The sequence below is a fragment of the Gymnoscopelus braueri genome (assembly GCF_963280865.1).
Source record: "Gymnoscopelus braueri genome assembly, chromosome: 15".
Lineage (NCBI taxonomy): Eukaryota > Metazoa > Chordata > Actinopteri > Myctophiformes > Myctophidae > Gymnoscopelus > Gymnoscopelus braueri.
The window spans coordinates 18858923-18882499 of NC_137620.1; the positions used below are offsets into that span (position 1 = coordinate 18858923).

At 42.0% G+C, this 23577-nt stretch overlaps 2 protein-coding genes and 1 long non-coding RNA gene across 3 annotated transcripts; 2 read left to right on the forward strand and 1 right to left on the reverse strand.

The window, feature by feature from the left end:
* The first annotated feature begins 360 nt into the window (after positions 1 to 360).
* Positions 361 to 4983, forward strand: b4gat1 (beta-1,4-glucuronyltransferase 1). Its single transcript, XM_080451491.1, has 4 exons — positions 361 to 553; positions 2213 to 2382; positions 2590 to 3571; positions 4390 to 4983. The coding sequence occupies exons 2-4, from the start codon at positions 2264 to 2266 to the stop codon at positions 4579 to 4581; spliced, it is 1293 nt and encodes a 430-aa protein (XP_080307617.1). The 5' UTR covers positions 361 to 553; positions 2213 to 2263; the 3' UTR covers positions 4582 to 4983.
* Positions 4984 to 5085: 102 nt separating this feature from the next.
* Positions 5086 to 8659, forward strand: LOC308101708. Its single transcript, XR_013934539.1, has 2 exons — positions 5086 to 5937; positions 6132 to 8659. It is a non-coding gene; the product is annotated as an uncharacterized lncRNA (long non-coding RNA).
* A 2232-nt stretch (positions 8660 to 10891) lies between these two features.
* Positions 10892 to 19804, reverse strand: LOC308101222 (actin-related protein 2). Its single transcript, XM_080450608.1, has 10 exons — positions 19636 to 19804; positions 18026 to 18136; positions 15960 to 16118; positions 15445 to 15574; positions 14636 to 14772; positions 13813 to 13962; positions 13486 to 13631; positions 12842 to 12974; positions 11614 to 12273; positions 10892 to 11110 (listed from the first exon to the last, which is right to left on the reverse strand). The coding sequence occupies exons 1-9, from the start codon at positions 19681 to 19683 to the stop codon at positions 12103 to 12105; spliced, it is 1185 nt and encodes a 394-aa protein (XP_080306734.1). The 5' UTR covers positions 19684 to 19804; the 3' UTR covers positions 10892 to 11110; positions 11614 to 12102.
* Between the last annotated feature and the right edge of the window lie 3773 nt (positions 19805 to 23577).

Genomic DNA, 23577 nt, shown 5'->3' on the forward strand with positions numbered 1-23577 from the left:
TAAACCAGTGGTTGTCAAACATTTTCATGTCGAGAACCACCAAATTATATGTATTTGTCTGTGAACTGAAAATATTTTGTGCCAGGGATCTGTGTTGTTAAAATGTTCAATGGTCAATTCCTTTCTCAAGATTCTTTTGAAAATAGCAGATCTACAAGCTCACAACGCGTCACATTGCTACGCGTTGTGAGCTTGTAGATCGGCTATTTTCAAATAGCTGATGTCATGTAAATAGCTTTAAAGTTCTCATGTGGCCTAACATTCGCTTCTTTTGGGCTTGTTTTCATAGACCTGGTTGCTTATTTCTCTTGCAAAACCTGGCAACACTGACCGTGACGCATCGACGTGCGCCGCCGTCGCAGCTGATAAATCGCAGAGGGCTTGTGTTTTGGTTTTGATGGAGGAGACAGACATCCCATTGATGGAAGAAGATGTATATGATCTATAATAACATTCAACACATATGAATGAGGCTCGTACTGTTACTTCATGGTCGGCAGACGGTACGAAAGCTCGTCGTGACAGCGTTTCTGCAACAAAACCAAGTTATGGGGTCAGTCATCATCATGTGTCGAATCCCCAGCGTTACAGCAGCTGTCCTACTGTAGGACAACACCCTGTTTATTGTCCTACAGTAAACACTATGTTTACTGTCCGAATAAACACCCTATGTTTACTGTCCTACAGTAGGACAACACCCTATGTTTACTGTCCTACAGTAAACACCCTATGTTTACTGTCCTACAGTAAACACCCTATGTTTACTGTCCTACAGTAAACACCCTATGTTTACTGTCCTACTAAACACCCTATGTTTACTGTCCTACAGATTACTGTCCTACAGTAAACACCCTATGTTTACTGTCCGAATAAACACCCTATGTTTACTGTCCTACAGTAGGACAACACCCTATGTTTACTGTCCTACAGTAAACACCCTATGTTTACTGTCCTACAGTAAACACCCTATGTTTACTGTCCTACTAAACACCCTATGTTTACTGTCCTACAGATTACTGTCCTACAGTAAACACTATGTTTACTGTCCGAATAAACACCCTATGTTTACTGTCCTACAGTAGGACAACACCCTATGTTTACTGTCCTACAGTAAACACCCTATGTTTACTGTCCTACAGTAAACACCCTATGTTTACTGTCCTACAGTAAACACCCTATGTTTACTGTCCTACAGTAAACACCCTATGTTTACTGTCCTACTAAACACCCTATGTTTACTGTCCTACAGATTACTGTCCTACAGTAAACACCCTATGTTTACTGTCCTACAGTAAACACCCTATGTTTACTGTCCTACAGTAAACACCCTATGTTTACTGTCCTACAGATTACTGTCCTACAGTAAACACCCTATGTTTACTGTCCTACAGTAAACACCCTATGTTTACTGTCCTACTAAACACCCTATGTTTACTGTCCTATAGTAAACACCCTATGTTTACTGTCCTACTAAACACCCTATGTTTACTGTCCTACAGTAGGACAACACCCTATGTTTACTGTCCTACAGTAGGACAACACCCTATGTTTACTGTCCTACAGTAGGACAACACCCTATGTTTACTGTCCTACAGTAGGACAACACCCTATGTTTACTGTCCTACAGTAAACACCCTATGTTTACTGTCCTACTAAACACCCTATGTTTACTGTCCTACAGTAAACACCCTATGTTTACTGTCCTACAGTAAACACCCTATATTTACTGTCCTACTAAACACCCTATGTTTACTGTCCTACTAAACACCCTATGTTTACTCTCCTACAGTAAACACCCTATGTTTACTGTTCTACTACAGTAAACACCCTATGTTTACTGTCCTACAGTAGGATACTGTCCTACAGTATACACAGGCATGCAATGCTCATTTGGTATGTTCTTGCACTCTATTTCAATGACGTGATGCGCACGTCGCTTAACACCTACACTGCAAGTCACACAATGGACAATTGATTTGCGTCTAGGCTTATTCCTATGTTAATTCGCTAGGTGTGAGTCCTTGGTGTGGGAACCTTTGAAAACTTTGTTGAGGTGCGAATTTAAAGTAGTTTTAAATCTATGCGTGTGCCTGCGCATGCTCCTGGTCAAATAGGTCCCGGCACGGCGTGCAAGGCCGTCCAGTGAGCATTGCACCCCTGAGTATACAGAACCCCTTATGTTTACTGTCACCCTATGTTTCCTGTCCTACAGTGAACAGTGAACCCCCCCGTCGCTTCACTGACTGGATCTGCGCCTAGTGGAATGCATCTCTCTAAGAAATGCTCCGTCTTCAAAGTGGTGCTGAGTGCTCTGCTCATAGTAGCGCTCCTACAGCTCATCTACCTGTCCTTCTTGTCCAAGTTCCACGGCAAACAGCAGCGGTTTGTATGATGTTTATTATGATATGTTTATGTGGTGTTTTTGCATGTTATTGTTAGTCTTTAAATGTTTCGATGAATTGAATACACTGGACCCCAATGGAAACAAGCCATATAGTGCTTTCTTGGGTGTATCCTTTTAGCATCCTTTTGTATGGAACTTTTTTTTTTTTGTTGCAAACTGTTAATAAAGTATTCAATCAATCAAAGGTACCACTACTCAGAGCTGTTCGGTGGCAAGAAGAATGCAGGGGCACACGCGGAGAAGAACTCCCGAAAAGAGCGCCTGAGGTACTCGCTGTCCACGGGGGGCATCTTTGACCACAGCGGGCAGTATCGCGTGTACAAGAACTTGATCAAAAGCGACTACACGACGAATCACAATCCGGGGGCGGACGCCAACGTGAACGTTCTGGCTCTGGCCACGCACACGACCATCAACAACCTGCATCACCTGGATTCTCTCCTAGAACGGTGGCAGAACCCGCTCTCTGTGGCCATATTCGCCCACGGGCAAGACGTCAAGTATGCCACCGCCCTGGTGTACGCCCTCAGTGTCTTCTGCCCTCAGGTGCAGGCCCTGGTGGACTTCCATTTGGTCTGTCTGTCGGGGGAGATGGCCAGTTTCCCCGAGCAGGACCTAGAGCATTTTGTGGGACTCGAGGACTGTGCGTCGGTGTTCTCCAGACTTGAGACCCACAGGGATAAGTACAAGAACTATGCCATCAGCGGGAACATCTCGTACCCCAACAACCTCCTTCGCAACGTCGCCCGGGCCACCACGGAGACCTCTTACGTCCTGGTCATTGACATGGACATGGTGCCCAGCGCCGACCTGCACCAGCAGTTCCTGGCCATGATCATGAGGCAAGAGCCGGACAGCAACGAGGTCTTCGTCCTCCCGGCCTTCGAGATCCGCCACCTGAAGAAGATGCCCGCCACAAAGTCCGAGCTCGTTCAGCTGTATCAGGTCGGCGAGGTGCGGCCCTTCTATGAAGAGCTGTGCCCTCGATGCCAGGCCCCCACCAACTACTCCCAGTGGGTCAACAGCCACGCCAGAGGGACGGGGCCCCTGGAGGTGGCTTACACGCTCACCTGGGTGGACCCCTGGGAGCCCTTCTACATTGGGCCGCGCACCGTTCCCCTGTACGACGAGAACTTCAAGCAGTATGGCTTCAATCGTATCAGCCAGGTGGGTAATATATATAAAGTGGCACTCCCCTACTTTAAAGCAAACCCCCAAATTGATATGTATGTGGCCGCGGACCCCCACCTGAAAATATGTTGTGTTAGGGACCCCCAGAAGCAAAGATTTGTGTTAAAAATGTTGAAAAAAGTTTGAAAGATTTGCACCCATTTTCAAGATTTTTTAAATTCATTAGCAGATTTACAAGCTCGTAGCGTGGCACCACGCTATGAGCTTGAATATCTGCTATTTTATGAACTAATTTAGCTGGGGACCCCCTGGTATCCCCCCAAGGACCCATGGGGGTCCCCGGACCCCACCTTGAGAACCAATGCTTTAAAGGAAACAGGTGTCATAAAAGGTTGTATGAATCATATTCATAACCCAAGTCTCTGGATGCTTGCAAAGACTGTTAATGTTATAATCTACATGCTGTGCTAGATGCTAGATGTGACACACTAGTTTCTGTGTTCTCCAATGTCCCCATCTTCTGTTAAGTCTCCCTGTTGTTCCCCTCTCCTCCATCCGTTCACCTGCTCTCTTCTCCTCTTTCCTCACCCCCTCCTCCCCCTCTCTTCTTCTCATTTACTCTATATCACCACCTCCCATCTGTCTCCTCTGTTTTACGTCTCACTCTCTCTCTCCACTCTATTCTCCTCTCCACTCCTCCCCTTTTCCTAGTCCTATGGCTCTTTTGATTTAAAAATAATAATACATTTCTCTGTTCTCTCTCCCTCTTCTCCTGTTACTACCTCCACCCCCTCCTCCTCTTCCCTTCCTCCGCTCCCCTCGCCTCCTCCGCCCTCCTCCTCTCTCTCCTCCAGGCGTGCGAGCTCCACGTGTCCGGATACAGGTTCTCCGTGCTGAGCTCCGCCTACGTGGTGCACCGAGGCTTCAAGGTGCAAGGAGAGTTCCACTCGCAGAAGGACGAGGAGAACAAGCGGAACCGCGTCCTCTTCCGCAGCTTCAAGGAGGGCCTGAAGACCAAGTACCCGACCTCCACCCGCCGCTGCTGAACAGAAGAACTACGCAGTCAGTCACCCCTTGAAAACCTCCCAGCCTTTGCCAGGCTGCACATTTTGTGGTAGCAGTGAAGAGTGAAAGTGTATAAACACCAGTGTAGTCAATTATAAAGCAAATAGCCGCCTGCGTCAGCGTTTAGGCTTGAAGACCAATTAGCCGTCCTCCACTCGGCACTGCTGAGTGGAAGAGAACATACTGTACATGTCATTTATTGCTCACTAATTAGGTACTGTACACTCTGCCTGTACCCGTCGCTATCGCTAGGAAAGTCCTTGGTAAGGCGCTCGGGTGGCGCAGTGGTAAAGTCACTGCCCACCACCACGGAGGTTGTGGGTTCGAATCCACCGTGATGGATCCGGCTTTGTCGAGCGTCTACACGAACACAATTGGCCCGTGTTCGGGGGAGGGAAGCCGGGCGGGGAGGAGGGTGATATAATTGGTCATTGCATGTACTCCTATGGGGCGGCACCTGTCAGTGAGGAGTGTAGGGCGGGAGGAGTAGGATGAAGGCTCTGCGTCCTCACGGTGGGGGCTCCTCACTGGCAGGTGAGTCAGTAGGATACGACAGCAGTGACAACGCAGAAATGTGTGTGGGGGGGGAATTAATTGGCATAACGACTAAATTGGGGAGACAAAGGGGTAAATTTTTTTTGGCTACTCTAAATTAAAACAAAAAAGAAAGAAAGAAGAAAGTCCTTGGTATTTTAAAATATCTCATACACTACTTTCTGATTGGTTGTCAGAACTGATAGCAACTGTGGGAAGTGAAGCTAATTTGACTGTTACACACTGTAAGGTCAGTATGAGTGGCAGCCAAAATCCTAACTGTAAGTGAGAAGGGCTGACTGGTAGAGACTACCATAGGACTGCTGATGTGCAACCCCTACTTATATACTGTGTTCCGTGCGGGTTTTGCGCACTGAAAATAGCAGATCTACAAGCTCTCAATGCCTGCTTGTAGATCTGCTATTTTCAAGTAAGTATAAATAAGTCTTAACTCGTCTTTGATGCAAATATATCGTGAGTAAAACACAGACATATGACTTTGCGGCATTACTGACAAATCACTAAAGGTAAAAAATATATAAAATGTCACAGGATTATTAGCGTTGTGATCTATAGTGGAAATATCTTCTGGTATAACATGCAGATACTGTATATGGGAATCAACAATTTAATCAGTATTCCTGGAGGCAAACAAAATGACGGAATAATATAATGTATATTATATTAATATAATATATTAACTCTCTCAGTGCCACTGAGAGAGTTAATATAATATATACTTATTGCCATGGGCATCCCCTTATCTCCACTCCAATTGTAGCACTGAGTACAGGGCTGATAAGGTCCAGTGTTGGAAAAGTTACTGAAACATAGTAATATATTACTTATTACATATTACTTGTTTAAAAAGTAATATAGTTACTTTACTTATTACTCCCTGCCAAAAGTAATTACTTACTTTACTAGTTACTGGAAAAAAGTAATATATTACTTGAAGTTACATATTACTTTATAGTTACTTTCCATCACTGCTAAGGTCCATGCCTTCACTTGTAAGTCTAGTGTGTGATGTATTTGCTACTGTATTTACCTTGCACTAGACAGGCGGTTTAACCACATGAACCCTAGCGTCCCTATTCCGGGCATGTAATATAATAGGCGAACATTGAGCAAAAAATAGGTCATTCATATCTACAAGCTGTTGTGAGCTTGCAGAGCTGCTATTATCGGCAAAGAGATTTGGTTGCAACTACTTGCAACCATTATCCCCAAATGGCACCGGTCTGCAACTGGTTAGTCCAGACCGCTGCAACTTTCTTGCAACTGGTTGCGTTGGTGTAGACTGGGCTTTAGAGTAGTAGGAGAGTCTCGGAGGTCACAAGTCTGAACTCTGCAACGTCCAATATGCCAGTGGTTGTCAACCTTTTAAGGCTGCGACCCCCCCAAAATAATCATATTTGAACTGGGGACCCCACAAAATAATCATATTTGAACTGGGGACCCCACAAAATAATCATATTTGAACTGGGGACCCCACAACAATCATATTTGAGTTGAGGCATTGCATTTAGTTTGACTCGGTTCCACAGATAATATTGTGAAAATAGCAGATCTACAAGCTCACAACGCCTCGCGCATTGTGAGCTTGTAGATCGTCTATTTTCACAAATGTAACCTCTATATATTTGACAATTTGGCCAATGTTTGACCAGTTTTTATAGTATAGTTTGTTTATTACTTTTGATGCAGTAATGGTCTTTTTTCATTTTTATTTTCTTAAGGTATTAAAAAGGTCTTAAAAGTCCTTAAATTGTCACTTCACTGTCATCTGGGGACCCCCCTGGGGGTCCCGACCCACAGGTTGAGAACCCCTGCAATATGCCCATGCACAAGATACACTACCTGTCCTTCTCCTTATGTTCAGACAATTCTGGTTAAATGCATGCATGCAACTGTGCTCGTCATAGAGGGATGTGTGGAGAAACCAAAAAAAACACAGTATTGTGGCAGTTTAAGTACTCGACTCATGGCAGCTGGTCTTTCATCCCTGCATGAAGGGCTTGTTAAATACGCTGTGTGTAATCATCCATCTGTAAATAACTTCTGAACTCCAATGGTGGTTTATTTCAATCACACAGCACTCCCTAGTTGTCCTCTTTTTCTTTCTTTAATTTCGGTGCCAAGGTGTGCATTTTTTTCACCACTAGATGGTAGAAGGTTCCCAAGTGTGCGTTTAGCATTGGCTGAGCAACCAGGTGGACACTAAAAAGAGTAGCTTGGTTGCGAGACACTAATATTGTTGGGTGGTTTTAACTGAGTGAGACTTAGACTATAGTACAAATGTCAGCACATTTCACAAGTCCTCATTAGTGACTACTCCTTCCTGTATATGTCTGAAAAGCTTGTTCCTGCCACGGTGCCACCTGAGCGCACAGAACCACTGAGTGAGGAGAACACTTCATGAACAAGCCTCGTGCCACACCCTAAAGCCCGATTCATACTTTGTCACACAAATGCGTCACTCGCCGAAAATAGCCGACCTACAAGCTCACAACTAGAGTTGTTCCGATACTAGTGTCGAAAAAGCTGCCGATACCGCCTAAAATGCTGTATCGGCGAGTATGCCAGTCTATGCCGATCCGATACCACGTAATAATGTATCACACGATGCTATGTCATTTACCGTAATTTTTTGAATGCTTCAGTTGATGTTGCACGACTGTTTTATACTCTTGCTGTACTATTTACATTACTATTTACATCGGTACTCGGTATCAACCGATATGGTATCGGTACATCTCTATTTACAACGCTTTGCGAATGCGAAGCGTTGTGAGCTTGTAGATCAGCTATTTTCGGTGCGCACTGCTGACCTGCGACAGCATAAGTTAGGCCTAAAACTTTGCCAAGGTATGAAAGAGTAAAGTAGTGGGGCACATCAGGATCTTCTTATGAATTATTTTGTAAGCTGGAAGACCAAGACTGACATTGCCTCTTTCATGCCATTGTTCTGTTCTGAATGCACTAGACAAGCCTCACCTTTATTAAAGGTTCAACCTCAATAAGTCCCTTTCCACCTTGCCAGTGTATGCCAAGTTTAAAGTATTAAGTATGTATTTGACTCCCTGACTACTATATACAGTATATTTATTTAAAAAATAAGTTTGCTTTGAGGTGTCAAGTGTTAAAATGTAATTTCTGTTTTTTTTTTAGAGTTGTACAAAGAAAGCATCCACCTCTTTGTTTATAGGGTATTGCTATTATATTTATATTGTGAACAGATACTTTTTGCTTGAACTAAATGAGTGATAGTTGTTGACCACTGAGAGTAACATTGTAGCACACTATTCTATTTGTTGAAAACCACTATGCGATAGGCTTAATTTGAATTAAGATTTGAGAGTTAGATTTCACAAATCCACTTTAGATTCATGTCATGGTGTGGTGTCTTTTTGAGGTGCTTTAGTTAAGAATTTGAGCATTTTTCTTTTGTTTAAGACTTTTTTTTCCGTAGACAGAAGATGATGTCTGTTTGAATTTCTATTAAACCTACAGTGTTTTTGATTCCTGACTACTCCTGGACCTGTACTCGTTGCTGTCGGGTGGAGACCTTGTATGTACAGAAAACGTTCCTTTTTTATTATTATTTTAAAACTAGCCGAAAATAGCTGATCTACAAGCTCGCAATGATTGATGAAGTAGGGCATTAATTTACGGGAAAAAAAACATAAAAGGGTGAAATGTGGTGATACGAGGTTTCTGCCTGACGGCAACGATTCGTACTTCTAGCAATGTATGTTGAGCATGAATACTGTACATCCAAATATACTGTTGCCACTAGTCGTTACAGTTGCATCACCCACGGCCACCCCTTTGCTATTTGTGCACCAATCAATAAAATGCATCAGAGAGTGCATTATTATAAGGACACAAAGGTCACAATCTTTATGTGTAGTACATTTAAGTATCTCTCAAATCCAATAAATACACTGAAGCGCAAACCCAGAATGATTTCTAATGGAAAACAAGCTTGAATGCTTTTTAGTCTCGTATTAGATTTTGTACTTGCTACAGCATTGTTGTTTTTACATTGGCCAGCAGGGGTCTATACAACATTAGTCAGGGACCCATACTTCATTTTCAGATTCCAAACTACAGTACAACTTTGTAAATGGTTGGATATTGTCCGAGAAATGGGTAGAATGGCTGGATTTGATCTGATGTGACATATAAGTGTAAGAAGTCAGTGAATATAGAGGAAAAAGTCTAAAATGTCAAGCAGAGTATTAAAGGTAGGGTAAGTGATTTTCTTTGGTTAAAATAAGTGTTAAATAGCTCTATAATATGATAGCTGTAGAGTGTTTGTTCAGTAACGTGAGTCCCCATGTCTTTCCAGCTCTTTATTAAACAGACATGCATTTTCAGGTGTACCAATTTGATCCAATCAGGCTAGAGAACTCAGACAGGATACAGTTTAGACAAGTGAAATGGGAAGTGATGACAAAGACATTATCATACAAAAGTGGAACTGGAACAAAATAAAAATGCTGATAAATGGGTACTCTCTCCTGATTGGCTGAAATCTTGCAACCCACCTGAAAATGTATTTTCTGTTTATCATACAAAATTATCATAATTTATAGAAATATTTTGAGAATGTGAGAATATTATTAATAATAAATAATGATAATTTATAGAAAGAGCTGGAGAGATGGGAAGACAAACGCTAATGAACAAACGTTCTATGGCAATGATTATCAGAATATAGTGCTTTAACATTTTAACAAAAAAACTTTTGTTTTACCCCCAAAAATATCACTTACCCTACCTTTAAGTCGTGGTGAGTTATTATTGTTATACCATCTTTTGTCTTTCAGTTTTGTGTTTGATTTACAGTAGTTTTAAGAGTGCATAAGTAGTTTTAATTTTAGTTAAAGAATTTACTAGTTTAGTTTTAGCTTTTCAGATATTATGAGGAAAGTCTTTACAGAAGCTGAAAGGGTATAGGATGATATATCAGATATGATTTACAAAACGTCTTATTGTTTATTAAATGTCCCATATTGACTACAGTGCAAATCGAGGGGGGAGAAGTAAAATGAAGTTTTAGTTTTGCATTGTTCATTGTAGTTTTAATGTAGTTTCTCTTTTCTTTTCTTTTTTTTACTTTAGTGTTGTATTCTCATTTCAGATAATGAAATTATATGATCACTTGAAGTTTTAGTCTTACAAAAACCCTGTGTGAATGTCATTTGAAGATGTCCGGTGGCATATCATTCCCGGGCATTTGGCACAGTTGACATTCTCTGAACACACCTGGCTGGCAGTGGAGGGCCAATCGCATGCAAGGAGTGATTAAAGGGTGATTCGGGCACCCAAACACCCAATTAAATGCTCCCGTTGAATAATTAAGAGGCCATATTAAAGAGGACAGTGGACAGTGAAAGGATCTTCATTAGGTTACCATGGGATGCATTAGGTTGCATGTCCACTGAAATCTCATTGACAGCCCTGGCCTCTTTAACTTCAGTGGGAGCCTGGCACACTTTCAGAGAGCAACCACCTCCATTTTCAAGTATGCACATATCGGATGGCAAACTATCTTCCTAACTATTATAACTACTAGGCTATACTTTGAAAATTGCTACTGATCCATGTTGCTCACTTAGAAGCCCAAGTGATTGTAGCATGTGCTACAGTATATTGCCAAAGATCCATTTCAATTGTGACATACGTCAGAACAAATGACATTTGTAATCTGCAACTGTATGGGTAATATTCAGACGTAGCAAACGGTAACTTTGTACACATGGCATTTAATATGGATTTAAATTAATTGCATGTCTAACAGTGATCAGACTTTCTTAAAACATTTGAAAAAAAATAAACTACTGTATTAAAAACATTATTGTCCAGGTAAAAAGCAATTGTAAGCAGTGTTTGATCAACTATAAAAAGAAGCAGTTTCTAATCTCTAAAATCGGGATAATGGAAATGGACATCCAATCCATACACCTTTTATGATTAGTTTTTGAGTGGTGCTAGCCACTCCAAGGAGTGACTTTGTCCTGGTGTGTGTGTGTCTGTGTGTCTGTCCGTCCGTCCGTATGAGCCTCTCTGTATGTTTGAGCACAGCCTCAACAGCTGCGGCTGATTGCAACACAAAGATGCAACCAGTTACACTAATTATACACACACACGCACACACACACACTCACACACAACACACACTTTCGAGTAAAAATACTTAATGAGTAAAAATACTTAAAATGAGTAAAAATACTTAAATATTAGTAAAGATACTTTAAAGTTCCTAAACTGAGTAAAAAATACTTTAAATGAGTAAAAATACTTTAAATGAGTAAAAACACTTAAAAGATGTTAAAATGAGTAAAAACACGTAAAAATCAATAAAAACATTTCAAAGTACTTAAAATTACTAAAAATACTTCGAAGTCATCAAAGTCTGTAAAAAGTAACTAACGAAATGAACTCATGAAAAGCACCACTCTCTTCACATTGGGTGTGATTTTTTCATACAGTCAACAATACGTCTCAGCATAATAAGAGATAACACATAATTCCTTATTACTTCCATAACCATTTAGCATCACTTAGCATAACATACTGTACTGTTTGACCGGCCACAGGACTGGATTACAACAATCGCAAAACTCCCAATTCCCTTGTCTGGAAAGTAATTCCCTGATTCTGATCGGACCTTAAAACAGTGGTTCTCAAAATGGGGTCCGGGGACCCCCAGGGGTCCTCAAGGAGGTGTTCCAGGTGGTCCCCGGCTAAATGATAGTTAGAAACTGAATGGACCTTTACAGGTCTGTAACTCAGAGAGTGTACAAATGGAACCAAATGGACCCTCCAATTGGTTCCATTTGTACACTCTCTTATGGGGAGTTATGTGGGCCCATATGGCCTGATGCACACAGCACACAGTGGTGGGGGAACTTTGAAATGAAAAACTTTGAGAAGCACTGCCTTAAAAAAGGTTCTTATCTGACTCCTCCCCCAAGTTTGTCCAGCACAGAGAGGCCTTTCTCCAGGTAATCTGCTCTGCTCAGCCAGAAGGAATCCTTGTCCTTCATGATGTTGGCCAGCACCGCCCCGCCCAGGAAAACCATGTGTTTACGCCTCGGAGGATCCTCGATGCGGATCTTAAACTTCTACACAAGGACAAGAGAACAGAGGTGCAGATGTAAGCAAAGTACTGTAGTACACGGCTTAAATGCCTGCCCACACAGTTCATTGAAGTCTGAGAGAGAGAGAGTAGAAATCAATTGGTTACACTCTCAAACTTAAATTAAGGATCAGGACATTACTGTCTACCTTTTATTTTGGGGTGTATAGAGGTGAATGAAGCTAAGTACTCTACTTAAATGCTGCATACACAGTGAATTTAAGTCTGAGAGTAGAGTAATGTTCTCTTCTGTATTTGTTACAGTATGTTTGTATTGTAGTGTTTTTATATGTGGGGACTGCGGATGGAAATCTAGCTTCTAGATGAAGCAAAGTAAAGCAAAAAGCAATTGTTACACTGTCAGACTTAAATGAAGGATTAGGACACTTCTGTACCTTTTCTTCTGGAAAATACGAGTGTGTGTAAGTTTGAGGAAATTAGTAATTGTTTGTGTTAGGCCTACACACTCGCAGTACAGCTACCTTCCTGTGTATCCGCATTTCCCTTGGCTTGGTTGTGTCGTTTAGAGTGTTTTAAATAAAAAGATGTCTTACTGATAGTTTCTGAGTGTCTCCGTTCAGCACCCTCTCCAGGTACAGCTGTTTGATTTCTCTCTCCAGTCGGGAGGGCAGGCCGGGGTACATGGTGGTGCCCCCTGACAGCACAATGTGCTTATAGAAGTCTGCCCTGCACAGGACAAACAACACAGGATGCTAAGAAAAGGTAGACTATGGCTTTTTGGTGGTCCTTGGCATGGAAAGGTTTGGGGAACCCCTGGTTTAGAAAAGTGGTTCTCAAACATTTTCATATCAAGGACCACCAAATTAATATGTATTTGAACCCCATCTGAAAATATTTTGTGCCAGGGACCCCCATACAAGATATGTGTTGTTAAAATGTTTCCAAAATATTCACGTGAGCTTATTGATAGACTATGCAAATATCCAATGTATATAGGGTTTTGAACTTATATTAACTAATTTTGCTGGGCCTCTCTGGAACCCCCTAAAGGACCCCTGCACTTTGAGAACCACTGCTTAAGTAGAACACAGTGCAATTCTAGAATCCTGTAACAACGGTTAGTACAGAGAACCCTAGGCTGAATGCTTGATATTCCTATCATGTTATTGTACAGGTGCAGTTTAGTATGCACATGTGGCGGTAGTGTAGTGTGGTACAACAGCGAGGTGTCTCTGACCTGAGGTCAATGTCTGCGGCGTTGATGGTGTTGAACAGCAGCTCGGCCACCCCTGCTCCCTCCACGTTGATGAGGTGGGGCTGGAAGAGCGCCTCGGGGGCGCCGAACCTCTCACCTCCCACCATCACCTGCCGACCGTCAGGGAGCTGCAACACAAAAGGTTGTGAGGATGTACGATGCAGTATTGGTATAAAAGACATATTGTCGCTGTTGGGCGAGATAAAAAAAAAACACATTTTTTTTAAATAATTTCTCTTCTGGGGGTCCCTGGCACAAAACATTTTCAAATGGGGGGGGGGGGGGATAGTTTGAGAACTACTGAGCTACCATATATGACTCCACCAGAACGGTGGTCTCGTTGGCCAGACGCTGCTCCTGCTCGATGTTGTATCCCACGTAGCAGAGCTTCTCCTTCAGCATCCGCACCGTCTCAAAGTCAGCCGTATGGTTGAAAGCGTAACCTCTCAGCAGCAGCAGCTGATGGAAGCAAGGACAAGAGAGAGAGAGGTTAAACTGGGGGTTTGAGAAAGTCAGAAGTCCATGCATGTCTTATTATGCCTAACGCTGATACCGGCCTTTATAGAGTTTATATTTCATTATTGGGTCTTTAAGTGAAGCAATGTAGATCATCACATCAATCATCATCAATTACACACAACTAATTGTAATGAGTGCAAGGATCAGAGCCATGGTGCTTAGACCAGTGGGTTTGCAAAGTTGGCGCCGCAAGAGGTCACCAGGGGGGCAATTGGAAAGGAGTAGAAAAAGAAAAGAAAAGATAATTCCTAAAAGGGATATATATCTCTTTTTATTTCAATTCATATTCACTTCAGAAAATGATTGTGCCAGTTAAATTGTTTTGTCATTTTCACAAGGGGGGGGGGCAATGGCTATTTGAGGGTCCTTGGCATAGAAATATTTGGGAACCCCGGTCTTACACTGTATTCCTGAACCCTGTGATTGATTGATTGATTGATTGAGTACAGCAGTACGAGAGAGAAAAAGGCCAAATGGTTCATGGGACACAAAAAACTATTATACGGAAGAGATGAGGATGAGGAAGGGCAGGACATATCACATAAACATGTCTTTTTCTGTCTGCAGTTTATTCATTCACCATTCATTCACCTTCGATTTGATAAAGTCTCACCTTGATGAGGTAGCGCGTGATGTCACGTCCTGCTATGTCCAGCCTGCGTGTGAGGTGGGGCAGAGAGAAGCCCTCATAGACGGGACAGATGTGAGTCACTCCGTCCCCAGAGTCCACCACCACGCCTGTCAGTAAGCCTGTACACACCATCCATTCCCAGAGAATCCTTATCACATCCTCTCTGTCGGGTGGAAACCTCATACAGTATGCCCAAAGCTGTTACTTTTCAAGGTTTCAAATTCAAAAGTAACAAAAGGTTTCATTGTTATATTGATACATGCTAAAAAATATATTTTGTATGTACTTTTGGTATGCGGTCAGGTTTAGGCCTGGCTCAGGGAAGAGGACGTCCCTGCCATGCATAGTCCACCATGGGCAGCCTTGGAGGTGCGTATAAAACAAGACCAGGAGACCTGGTTCTGCCAGACCCAGACTTCACATGACGTGTCAGCCTGTGTCTATGCCCATGTATGGACGAAAGGGGGACAGACTTTTATGGCTGGGGCCGGAGGACAAAGTGACAGACTTTTTTTTGGCTGGGGCCGGAGGACAAAGTGACCATGCCCATGTATGGACGAAACAGGTACAAAGCCTCATGTAAGCCCGACCCCTTGGGTCTGGCAATAATGCATTACTTTTTCGTCATTTAGGATAATCGTTTTTGTCTTTGGTATGTGTGTGAATGTATATATTGTATCGGTTCTTTAATTGTTATTTTATTTTTTAATTGCGCTGTAATCTTTTTATTGTACTGTTCTTTCATGATCCTTAGTATGGTGTCATCATACTTGTGGATGTCGAGGGCTTACCCTGAGCATACAGAGTGAGGACAGCCTGAATGGCCACATAGATGCCGTGGAACTGGTACGTCTCAAACATCACCTCTGTAATCTTCTCGCGGTTTTTGATGGGGTTCATGGGCGGCTCGGTCAGCAACACCTGCAAGAGGAAAGCATGACTATAGCAGTGGTTCTCAAAGTGGGGTCCAGAGACCCTCAGGGTTCCTTGATCGGGTTCCAAATGGAACCCTTTGCAGGTCTGTAGATTATACTGTACATTAAGTCATTAATCACATAAGAAAGTAGATTTGAGAAAGAAAGAAGGAAATAACAGGAATATAACGTTTAAAATGAAGTAGACAGTGCTGAATTTTGTTTTAGCATGGTTTGAAGTTCTAAATCTAAACCATACTGCAAAATAAATATATAAATTAAAAAAATGACTTTTTCTACAAATGATTTGTTTTTGTCAAATCGATTTGGTGAATTGCTTTATCTACTATTTATTGATTAATTTATTTATTACACTGCCAGTCTTACCGTACCTTGCATTCTGGCGGGTTGAGGTCCAGGCGCTCGGGGCCAAAGGTATAGTCCCAGAGGTGAATCATGTCCTCCCAGGAGCGGACCATGCCGTTGTCCATGGGGTAGGACACCTCCAGGAAGGAACGACACTCGCTGGCTTCATCCCCCACCATCAGGTCCTAGAGGAGAGCAAAGCTTCATTCATAACTACTCCATAGCACCACAATGTCGCTTGCAGACAATAACTGATTTACAGGCTAACAACGCATGGCGTCACACTGCCGAGTAAATACTACTGTAACGTAGGCAGAAGTCAGGTGGGAATCTGGTAAAGGCAGAGATGTCAGAGAATGGGCGAGCGCCCTTACCTCTTCTATATGAAATGGAAATGGTTTGAAAAACGTTGATGTAATTGTAGATAACTTATGGGACATAGTTTGGCTTGTTTAAGTTAATTAATACAAATTACTATCTGTGTTCTTGGTATGACCCACCTGCTTTAAAATGGAGGTTGCAGGTGCAGAGTGTCAATTAGCTTTGGCAGACTACAGAACAGCCAGGGGAAGAGAGCCGCTAGGGCCCTTCATGGAAGGGTGTAGCAGCCTATTACGTATGTAGCTACCTGGGTTGCTGTTCTTTTAGCCTTTTGCCTGTGTTTTATTTTGATATGCCTATTTTTGGACAGGCCTGCACTGTAAATGTTATTGCACTGAGAGGTTGGTGTTTGGAGATTTTTGGTAAATAGAAAAACAACAAAATGCATTCTTGGACAGTTTTTGGAGCCTTGAGCCATCGGCCAACCTTTACACCGACCCTATATACTGGGCACCCCCCAAGGGTCTATACTTGGTCCCTTACTTTTTTCCCGGCTACACCAAATCTCTTCACCAAAAATCTACAAGCTCATAACACGTCGCAACGCATTGTGAGCTTCTAGATCTGCTATTGTCGCTGAATGCTCAGAAAAGGGCACGTGATAAGGAGTTAATGTTTAATATTTCTTTACCGGTTCCAATAATTCCTAGTAGCTGTCCAGTAGCTCCCTGTACCTGCCACCTGATCCATTGTCTGTCCCATAAAGGGCTTCTGCTGCTCGCTCCTGCGTGGATTACGTGGGTGAGAGGTCAAGATGACCAGTGTGACCTCAGTCTGTGAGAGCACTGATCTGGGATCACTGGTCAGGTCATCTGATTAACAAAACTTAACTCTGTCTTAGGAGGCCAACAGGTGTCAACGCAACGCTCTGTTCTCTGAGACACTTTAACTCATACAAGCTTATGAGGGGTGACAGATCAGGTCTAGGTCACTGGGGGAACAGGATTTAGTGGTGGCTTTTGTATTTGATACGTGTTCTTGTACATGTAACGACTGAAATAAGTACCTATGCAGTATCCAAGAGCAACTCACCTAGTGTTTTACATAATTGCTGATTGTTGTTGTTTTATTTGTACACACTTCAGATTTGCTTTTTGATTACAAATGCATTACAAATAAAATGCGTTTTTATGCAGTGGCTCTGAAATGGGCTAGCCGTCTAAACGAGGGTCTGTCTGTCTGTTTGTCTGACCTGTATTTGCACACTAATGCTCTATACTCTGCTCTGGCAGATTTGTCTGGTTTACAGGCAACTCTGTCAGAGCCAAGCCGTCTATAATAAGAGGGTTATGAAACTACATGAAGTCTGAGATCCACATGAAGCCACACCGTCATTAGACCCCATCTTGTTAGAATGATGTGTAGAAGTAGACCTTAATAGGAGCATTCTGTATACGTCTCTGACGGGTGGAAACCTCATGTCCAAAACTGTTTCAAAACGGTTTAAAATTCAAAAATAGCTAAAGTAGCAGAACTACAAGCTCAGAACGCGTCTCTTTGCGCCGCGTTTCGAGCTTGTATATCTGTTACTTTTGATGCTCTTGTGTGACGGTGTAGTGTGTGAAGTCGGGCGTTAATTTACGAAAAAATACAAAAAGTTCAAATATGGAAATAAGATGTTTCTGCAGTCAAACTGCAGATACAGGCGGTCAAGCGGTGTGTGATGATGATGCTTTCATTATGATGTCTGAATCCTCTGCAGTGGCCTCACCTTTATCTCAATGTTGCCCACTTTGGTGGTGGATCGTATGATGGGTCGACCCACCATAGCGGGGAAGATGTGCTCTGGGAAGTTGGAGCCGGCAAAGCCACACTTGACAAACTGTGGATGAAATATACAATGTTCATGTTTAAAAGTGTGATGAGGAAATATGAGAGGGGTACAGTGAAAGCTCAAGTTGGAAGCTTTTTTCTTTTCTTCACTTCTCTCAAATAATTTCAGTTCATATTTCTTGATATTGTGCTGTCACAGCAGTCACAAAATGAAACGGTTACATGCAATTGTACTGTATTGTAATCTCCACTTTTATTGCTTTGCATTAGCCAATGACTGATTTTCTTTTTCCAATCATTGTAATATTTGAGCATTTCATGTGCAGAGAAAATGTGTGAAATATGATAGTGAAAAAACTAAGGTTGCTGAAACATTTCTGCAGCTTTGTTTGATAACAGGTGATTTTACATTATGAATGTACTGCACCAGTTTGACATCCATGGCTATTCTTTGGATTGCCTCAACTTGTCTATTTGCCTATGAGACACATTCCATAGCCTGAGGGTGTGCAATGCATTCCAGAGTGCATCTACCGTCCATCTGTAGCCACACTAAATGTTTGTCTATGCTGTGTTTGTGGATTACAGTAGACAGTTGGCCTGCTTGAATGGTATGCTGTACACACACTACAGTAACTTGAATGACACAGTGCCTATAATGGGATAAATCAAGTGGTTTGTGGACCCTGACACCTGGAATCTCTTTCTTCCTGTTTCTCGGCCAATGGAGGATCACTTCCAAGCATCACAACCATGTATGGCAGTGTGCAGGTAGGAGTTGGACGAATGACAAGTCCAGACAGATGTGGTGGAATCACTTCTATCCACTATGCAACTATACACGCCCTGTCTGTGTGCAACTTCTCCAAAGTAGTTACGACAAAACGGTCCAGTGAAAATGGTTTTCTTTTACTTAAATAAAGCACTTGACCCAAAAACGATAATATGCATTTAATATATAACTAGTTTTCTATTTCCATTAGGAAAGCTATCACATGAATGCAAAGCTTGCATTATGTTTCACCTAATAGGCTACACCAAGCTAATGTATCCTAGATTTACATGGTTATTCATAGAAGAGAACATAATATCCACTGTAGAAATGACCTGGATGCAAGAGAATCTATAGCTAGTATATTCTGTATTGCCAGAGCTGTCAGTTATCAGTGGTGGAAAGTAACTAATTAGTACAAGTTAAGTACAATTTTGAGGCACTTCTACTTCACTTGAGTATTTCCAATTTTCAATACTTTTACTTCTACTCCTAGGCTACTCCACTACTACTCCACTACATCTCTCACTTTTACATTCTGCATAATGAATGAGTACTTTCTACTTTTGGAACTTTAAGTACATTTTGATACCAATACTTTTGTACTTTTACTCAAGTAAATTTTGAATTCTGGACTTTTACTTGTAACTGAGTATTTCTGCATTGCAGTATTGATATTTTTACTTAAGTAAAATATTTGAGTACTCTTTCCACCACTGGTTATAACTTATAACACAACAAGTTTCAACTTCAAAGAGGATATTATTAAACTTTACCCCAGTGCCATTGTCACAGACCACCACCTTCCTTCCCTGGCTGTCCATGTTCAGTGTTATTATTCCCTCCAGTCAGGAGGACACGCGCGGGTCCGGTTATTGTTATGGATGTGAAAAGTGTTCAATATACCAACATTGAGCTGAATCCTCGCTGTAAGTTCTTCATGGATCAGAATGGGCGGTGTCGCACACAGCGATCGGGAGGGACGCCCCGAGATTCGAGAAGGAAGGGCCAATGCAGCTAGGTATAGAGAGGTAGCCTCACACGACGGTCGTCTGTCATGACCGTCATGGATGAACTTCAACCTTGTGTTTGCACCTTCTCTCTTTTGACCCGTACTTCTACATAAACGTTCAGATTTCAAATATAAAGTGCTTAACCCATGGCCACGGATGTTGCAATTCTGTACGGGTCCTCAGAAGTACCCGTATCTTCCGTAGTATTCAATAAAAAGCATTTTAATCCGATTGGTGGCCATTGTTTCATAGAGTTATAATGTATCAGAGTGCAGTACACCTCCCAACCGATACAGACGCGTAGTTGAAAGTATGTTGAGGAAATACGGAGAAAATGGCAGCCGATCGGATTAGAATGCTTTTTTATTGAACAATATGGAATATACTGTTACTTCTGAGGGCCCGTACATCATCGTAACATCCGTGGCCATGGGGTACGCACTTTATATTTGAAATCTGAACGTTATTGTAGATGTACGGTACGGGCCGAACTTGGGATTTATGCCTTGCCAGTTGCCAGGCAGGCTCTCTAACCATTCAGCTATGGCCACATCATCAGCAGGGATTCTAACGCAGTTCTACTCTGTAACAGTAAAGGGGTTTCAGGGGAAACCAGCAAAATGAGGAATAATATAATAAAAGACTGTCTTGCTAATAAAGCGTCATGTCTCTCATTTTTGGGCGGTGAAACCGCCCCTATATGTGAGGTTTGGACTTCGACATTCGCTGCACTGTGATTGGCCACCATTGTACCCCCCCCCACCCATTGCACCCCCCCAACCCTGCGCTGTGATTGGCCACCAGTGTACCCCCCTAACCCTGCACCGTGATTGGCCAATCACAGTCTATTCAGGACTGTGATTGGCTAGTGAAACATGACACATGTGCATAGCCCTATAAATAGGACTATGCACTTAAAAAAAAACACATTTATGTTTTTTTTAAAGTTAGGGGTGTACAATGGTTGGTCCACGATATTACTTTTCTTTAAGTGAACTTCCATCACTGTGATGACCACTGTGACCACACCGCCCACTTCACACTGGGTGTGATTTTTTACAATGTATTTGATATTACCTTTATATTATTAAATAAATTATGCATTTCATCCTCTATATATTGTCCTGCAACCTTTATGATAAAGGCGAAAAGGGATAGTAGACCAGTGGTAGGAGCGAGAATGCTCAGAAGCAGAGAATCCTGTGCTGGGATTCGATACCATGATCTTGTGGTCTGAAGTTAAGAGCTCCCCCTACTGAGCTATGGATAGTCCAGCCGCAAAAGAAGCAGAAGTCACACTTTCAACTCCCACCCTCGCCAGGGTCAAAAACTTTATATTTGAAATCCGAACGTTTATGTAGATGAATGAACGGGTCAAAAATGGAGACAGTGCAAACACCAGGTTGAAGTTCATCCATGACGGTCATGACAGATTCAGACTGCACTAGCGATTTGTTTACATTCGACCGCATGGCTCATTTGCATAAGAAGTTACCATATTGATTTTATCCCACTGTTGAGGGTTAGGGTTATGAGGTGTGTAGAGAGTGAGGTTCCATTAACTACCATAAAGAACATAAAGTAAAGCAGGCTAAAATTATTATGTCAACCATAGAGTTAAAAAATAAGGATGTCAACCGGGGCAGGGACATTAGCTGGTATTATTATTATTATTATTTTATATATAAATGCATTTGACTACAAAAGGCAAAAAGTCACGTGACTATCAAGTATTTTGGCCTCATGTTGTTGCCGCAACACCTGCTGGCTGAAAGTCAATGCAGGGCTTTATAAACGGCACTGACAACATCATTATTCATAGCATATTATTTTATTGTGTATATACATTATGTAGATAAATTACTGATAGCATTCTTACTATGTTGGTGGGGAAATGTAAGGTTTGTGCGTGATGAATCTAAAACTTGCCTTACATTTATAGGAAGGGGGGAAACAATAATTGACAATTATGAATTATGAATTCCACTTAATAAACTTACAATATCACTGGTGTTCACTGTTCACTTAGGCTACGGGGTTGGGAAAAGCCATCTAAAACTTAAAATGCAATAAAAAATCCATAATTCAAGTTGCACAAAGACATGTCTTTTCAACAGACGTCTCTACCCACTGGGCACACAATACAACAACACCCAAACGCCGTGCATACGCCGTCCATACGACGTCCGAGTCAGACGTGTGTCGACGTCGTTTCAACGTATTTTTTGCAAAAAAGCTGCTGACTGAGGTCTGACTCGGAAGTCGTATGGACGGCGTATGCACGGCGTATGGGCGTTGTATTGTGTGTGCCCAGTGGGTAAAGAGATATCTGTTGAAAAGACACGTCTTTTACAACTATGTTTTTTATACTTATTATATTATATTATATTATATTTTATTATATTATTATAAATGATATGACCTCATAAACATTTAAATGTATTATTAATTAACGGGGTTAGTTGGGGGTTGGGTGTCTTGCTCAGGGACACCTTTAATAATTAATTAATTAGTAAAACTTTAGCTGGGAAGAGTTCGTTGTCCCGTTCCGTGTATATTGATGGCATGCGACTTGAACCTGCAAACTGTCTGTAGCAGAGGCAACCGATCAAGCGCACTACACCCAGTGTTGTAGCGCTAATTTTGGAAGTGGGGGAGCGCACCTCTTTGACACATGTATGCGCGCGCATGTGTCAAAGATTTTTCGGGTCTTGCGCGGATTGGAGGTCTTTTTTTGTTACTTTATTTCGGTTTTAGGGTTAACCTCTGATCCACCCTTAGCTCTTGAGTCTGACTCTTGCCAAGTCTGCTTATTTGGCCTGTGGACCACCCCACAGGGTTTTCTAAATCTCACCTGCACAACCCAATATTATGCTGTTGTTACACATTTGTTGCTTTTAAATGTGCAAATGATTTTTTTTTAAATCATTAAAAAATATATATATAAAAAAAAGGAAAATCATATATATATGTATGTATATATATATATTTTTTTTAAGCCGTTAGAGAAGTGAGGGAGCGCCGCTCCCCCGCATCCCCCCTCCACTACACCCCTGACTACACCACTGCGCCAATGCACCTTTGGGCCCTCAGCAGGTGTCTTCTAGTGGTTTTGACTTGCTTTTTTGTATTTTGGTATTGAAAATTTCAAAGTGCTACAACATTGAAATATGGGATGATTGGGATTTGAACATGGAACCTCTGTGCTGAGAGTTTGATCACTATCCCATTACACCATCTCTCTCACTGTTTCCCAGCTGGTGTCTTCTAGTGCTTTTGACTTGTTGTTTTGTATTTTGGCCTTAAAAAATTCAAAGTTCTACAACATTGAAATATGGGACGACTGGGATTTGATCATGGAACCTCTGTGCTGAGAGTTTGATCACTATCCCATTACACCATCTCTCAGCAGGTGTCTTCTAGTGGTTTTGACTTGCTTTTTTGTATTTTGGCCTTGAAAATGTCAAAGTACTACAACATAACATTGAAATATGGGACAACTGGGATTTGAGCATGGAACCTCAATGCTGAGAGACTGATCACTATCCCATTACACCATCTCTCACAGTGGGATGATGGACTTATGAGCAGTCACCCACCAGCTAGTTAGTTACATTGGCTAGAATGTTGTGCCATACTTTACACATTGCAACTTTAATGTTTAGAGGGGAAAGAAAGAGAAAAGGGGTTCAATTCAATTCAATC

What these genes read in the sequence shown, in the direction of transcription:
- b4gat1 (XM_080451491.1), top strand. Translation starts at nt 2,264, where the DNA reads ATGCATCTCTCTAAGAAATGCTCCGTCTTCAAAGTGGTGCTGAGTGCT. An exon ending in TTCCACGGCAAACAGCAGCG is followed by an intron (nt 2,383 to 2,589) that starts GTTTGTATGATG and finishes AATCAATCAAAG; the next exon opens with GTACCACTACTCAGAGCTGT. An exon ending in GCTTCAATCGTATCAGCCAG is followed by an intron (nt 3,572 to 4,389) that starts GTGGGTAATATA and finishes TCTCTCCTCCAG; the next exon opens with GCGTGCGAGCTCCACGTGTC.
- LOC308101222 (XM_080450608.1), bottom strand. Translation starts at nt 19,683, where the DNA reads ATGGACAGCCAGGGAAGGAAGGTGGTGGTCTGTGACAATGGCACTGGG. An exon ending in TCTGTGACAATGGCACTGGG is followed by an intron (nt 18,137 to 19,635) that starts GTAAAGTTTAAT and finishes TTTCATCCACAG; the next exon opens with TTTGTCAAGTGTGGCTTTGC. An exon ending in GAGACACTCAGAAACTATCA is followed by an intron (nt 12,274 to 12,841) that starts GTAAGACATCTT and finishes GTCCTTGTGTAG; the next exon opens with AAGTTTAAGATCCGCATCGA.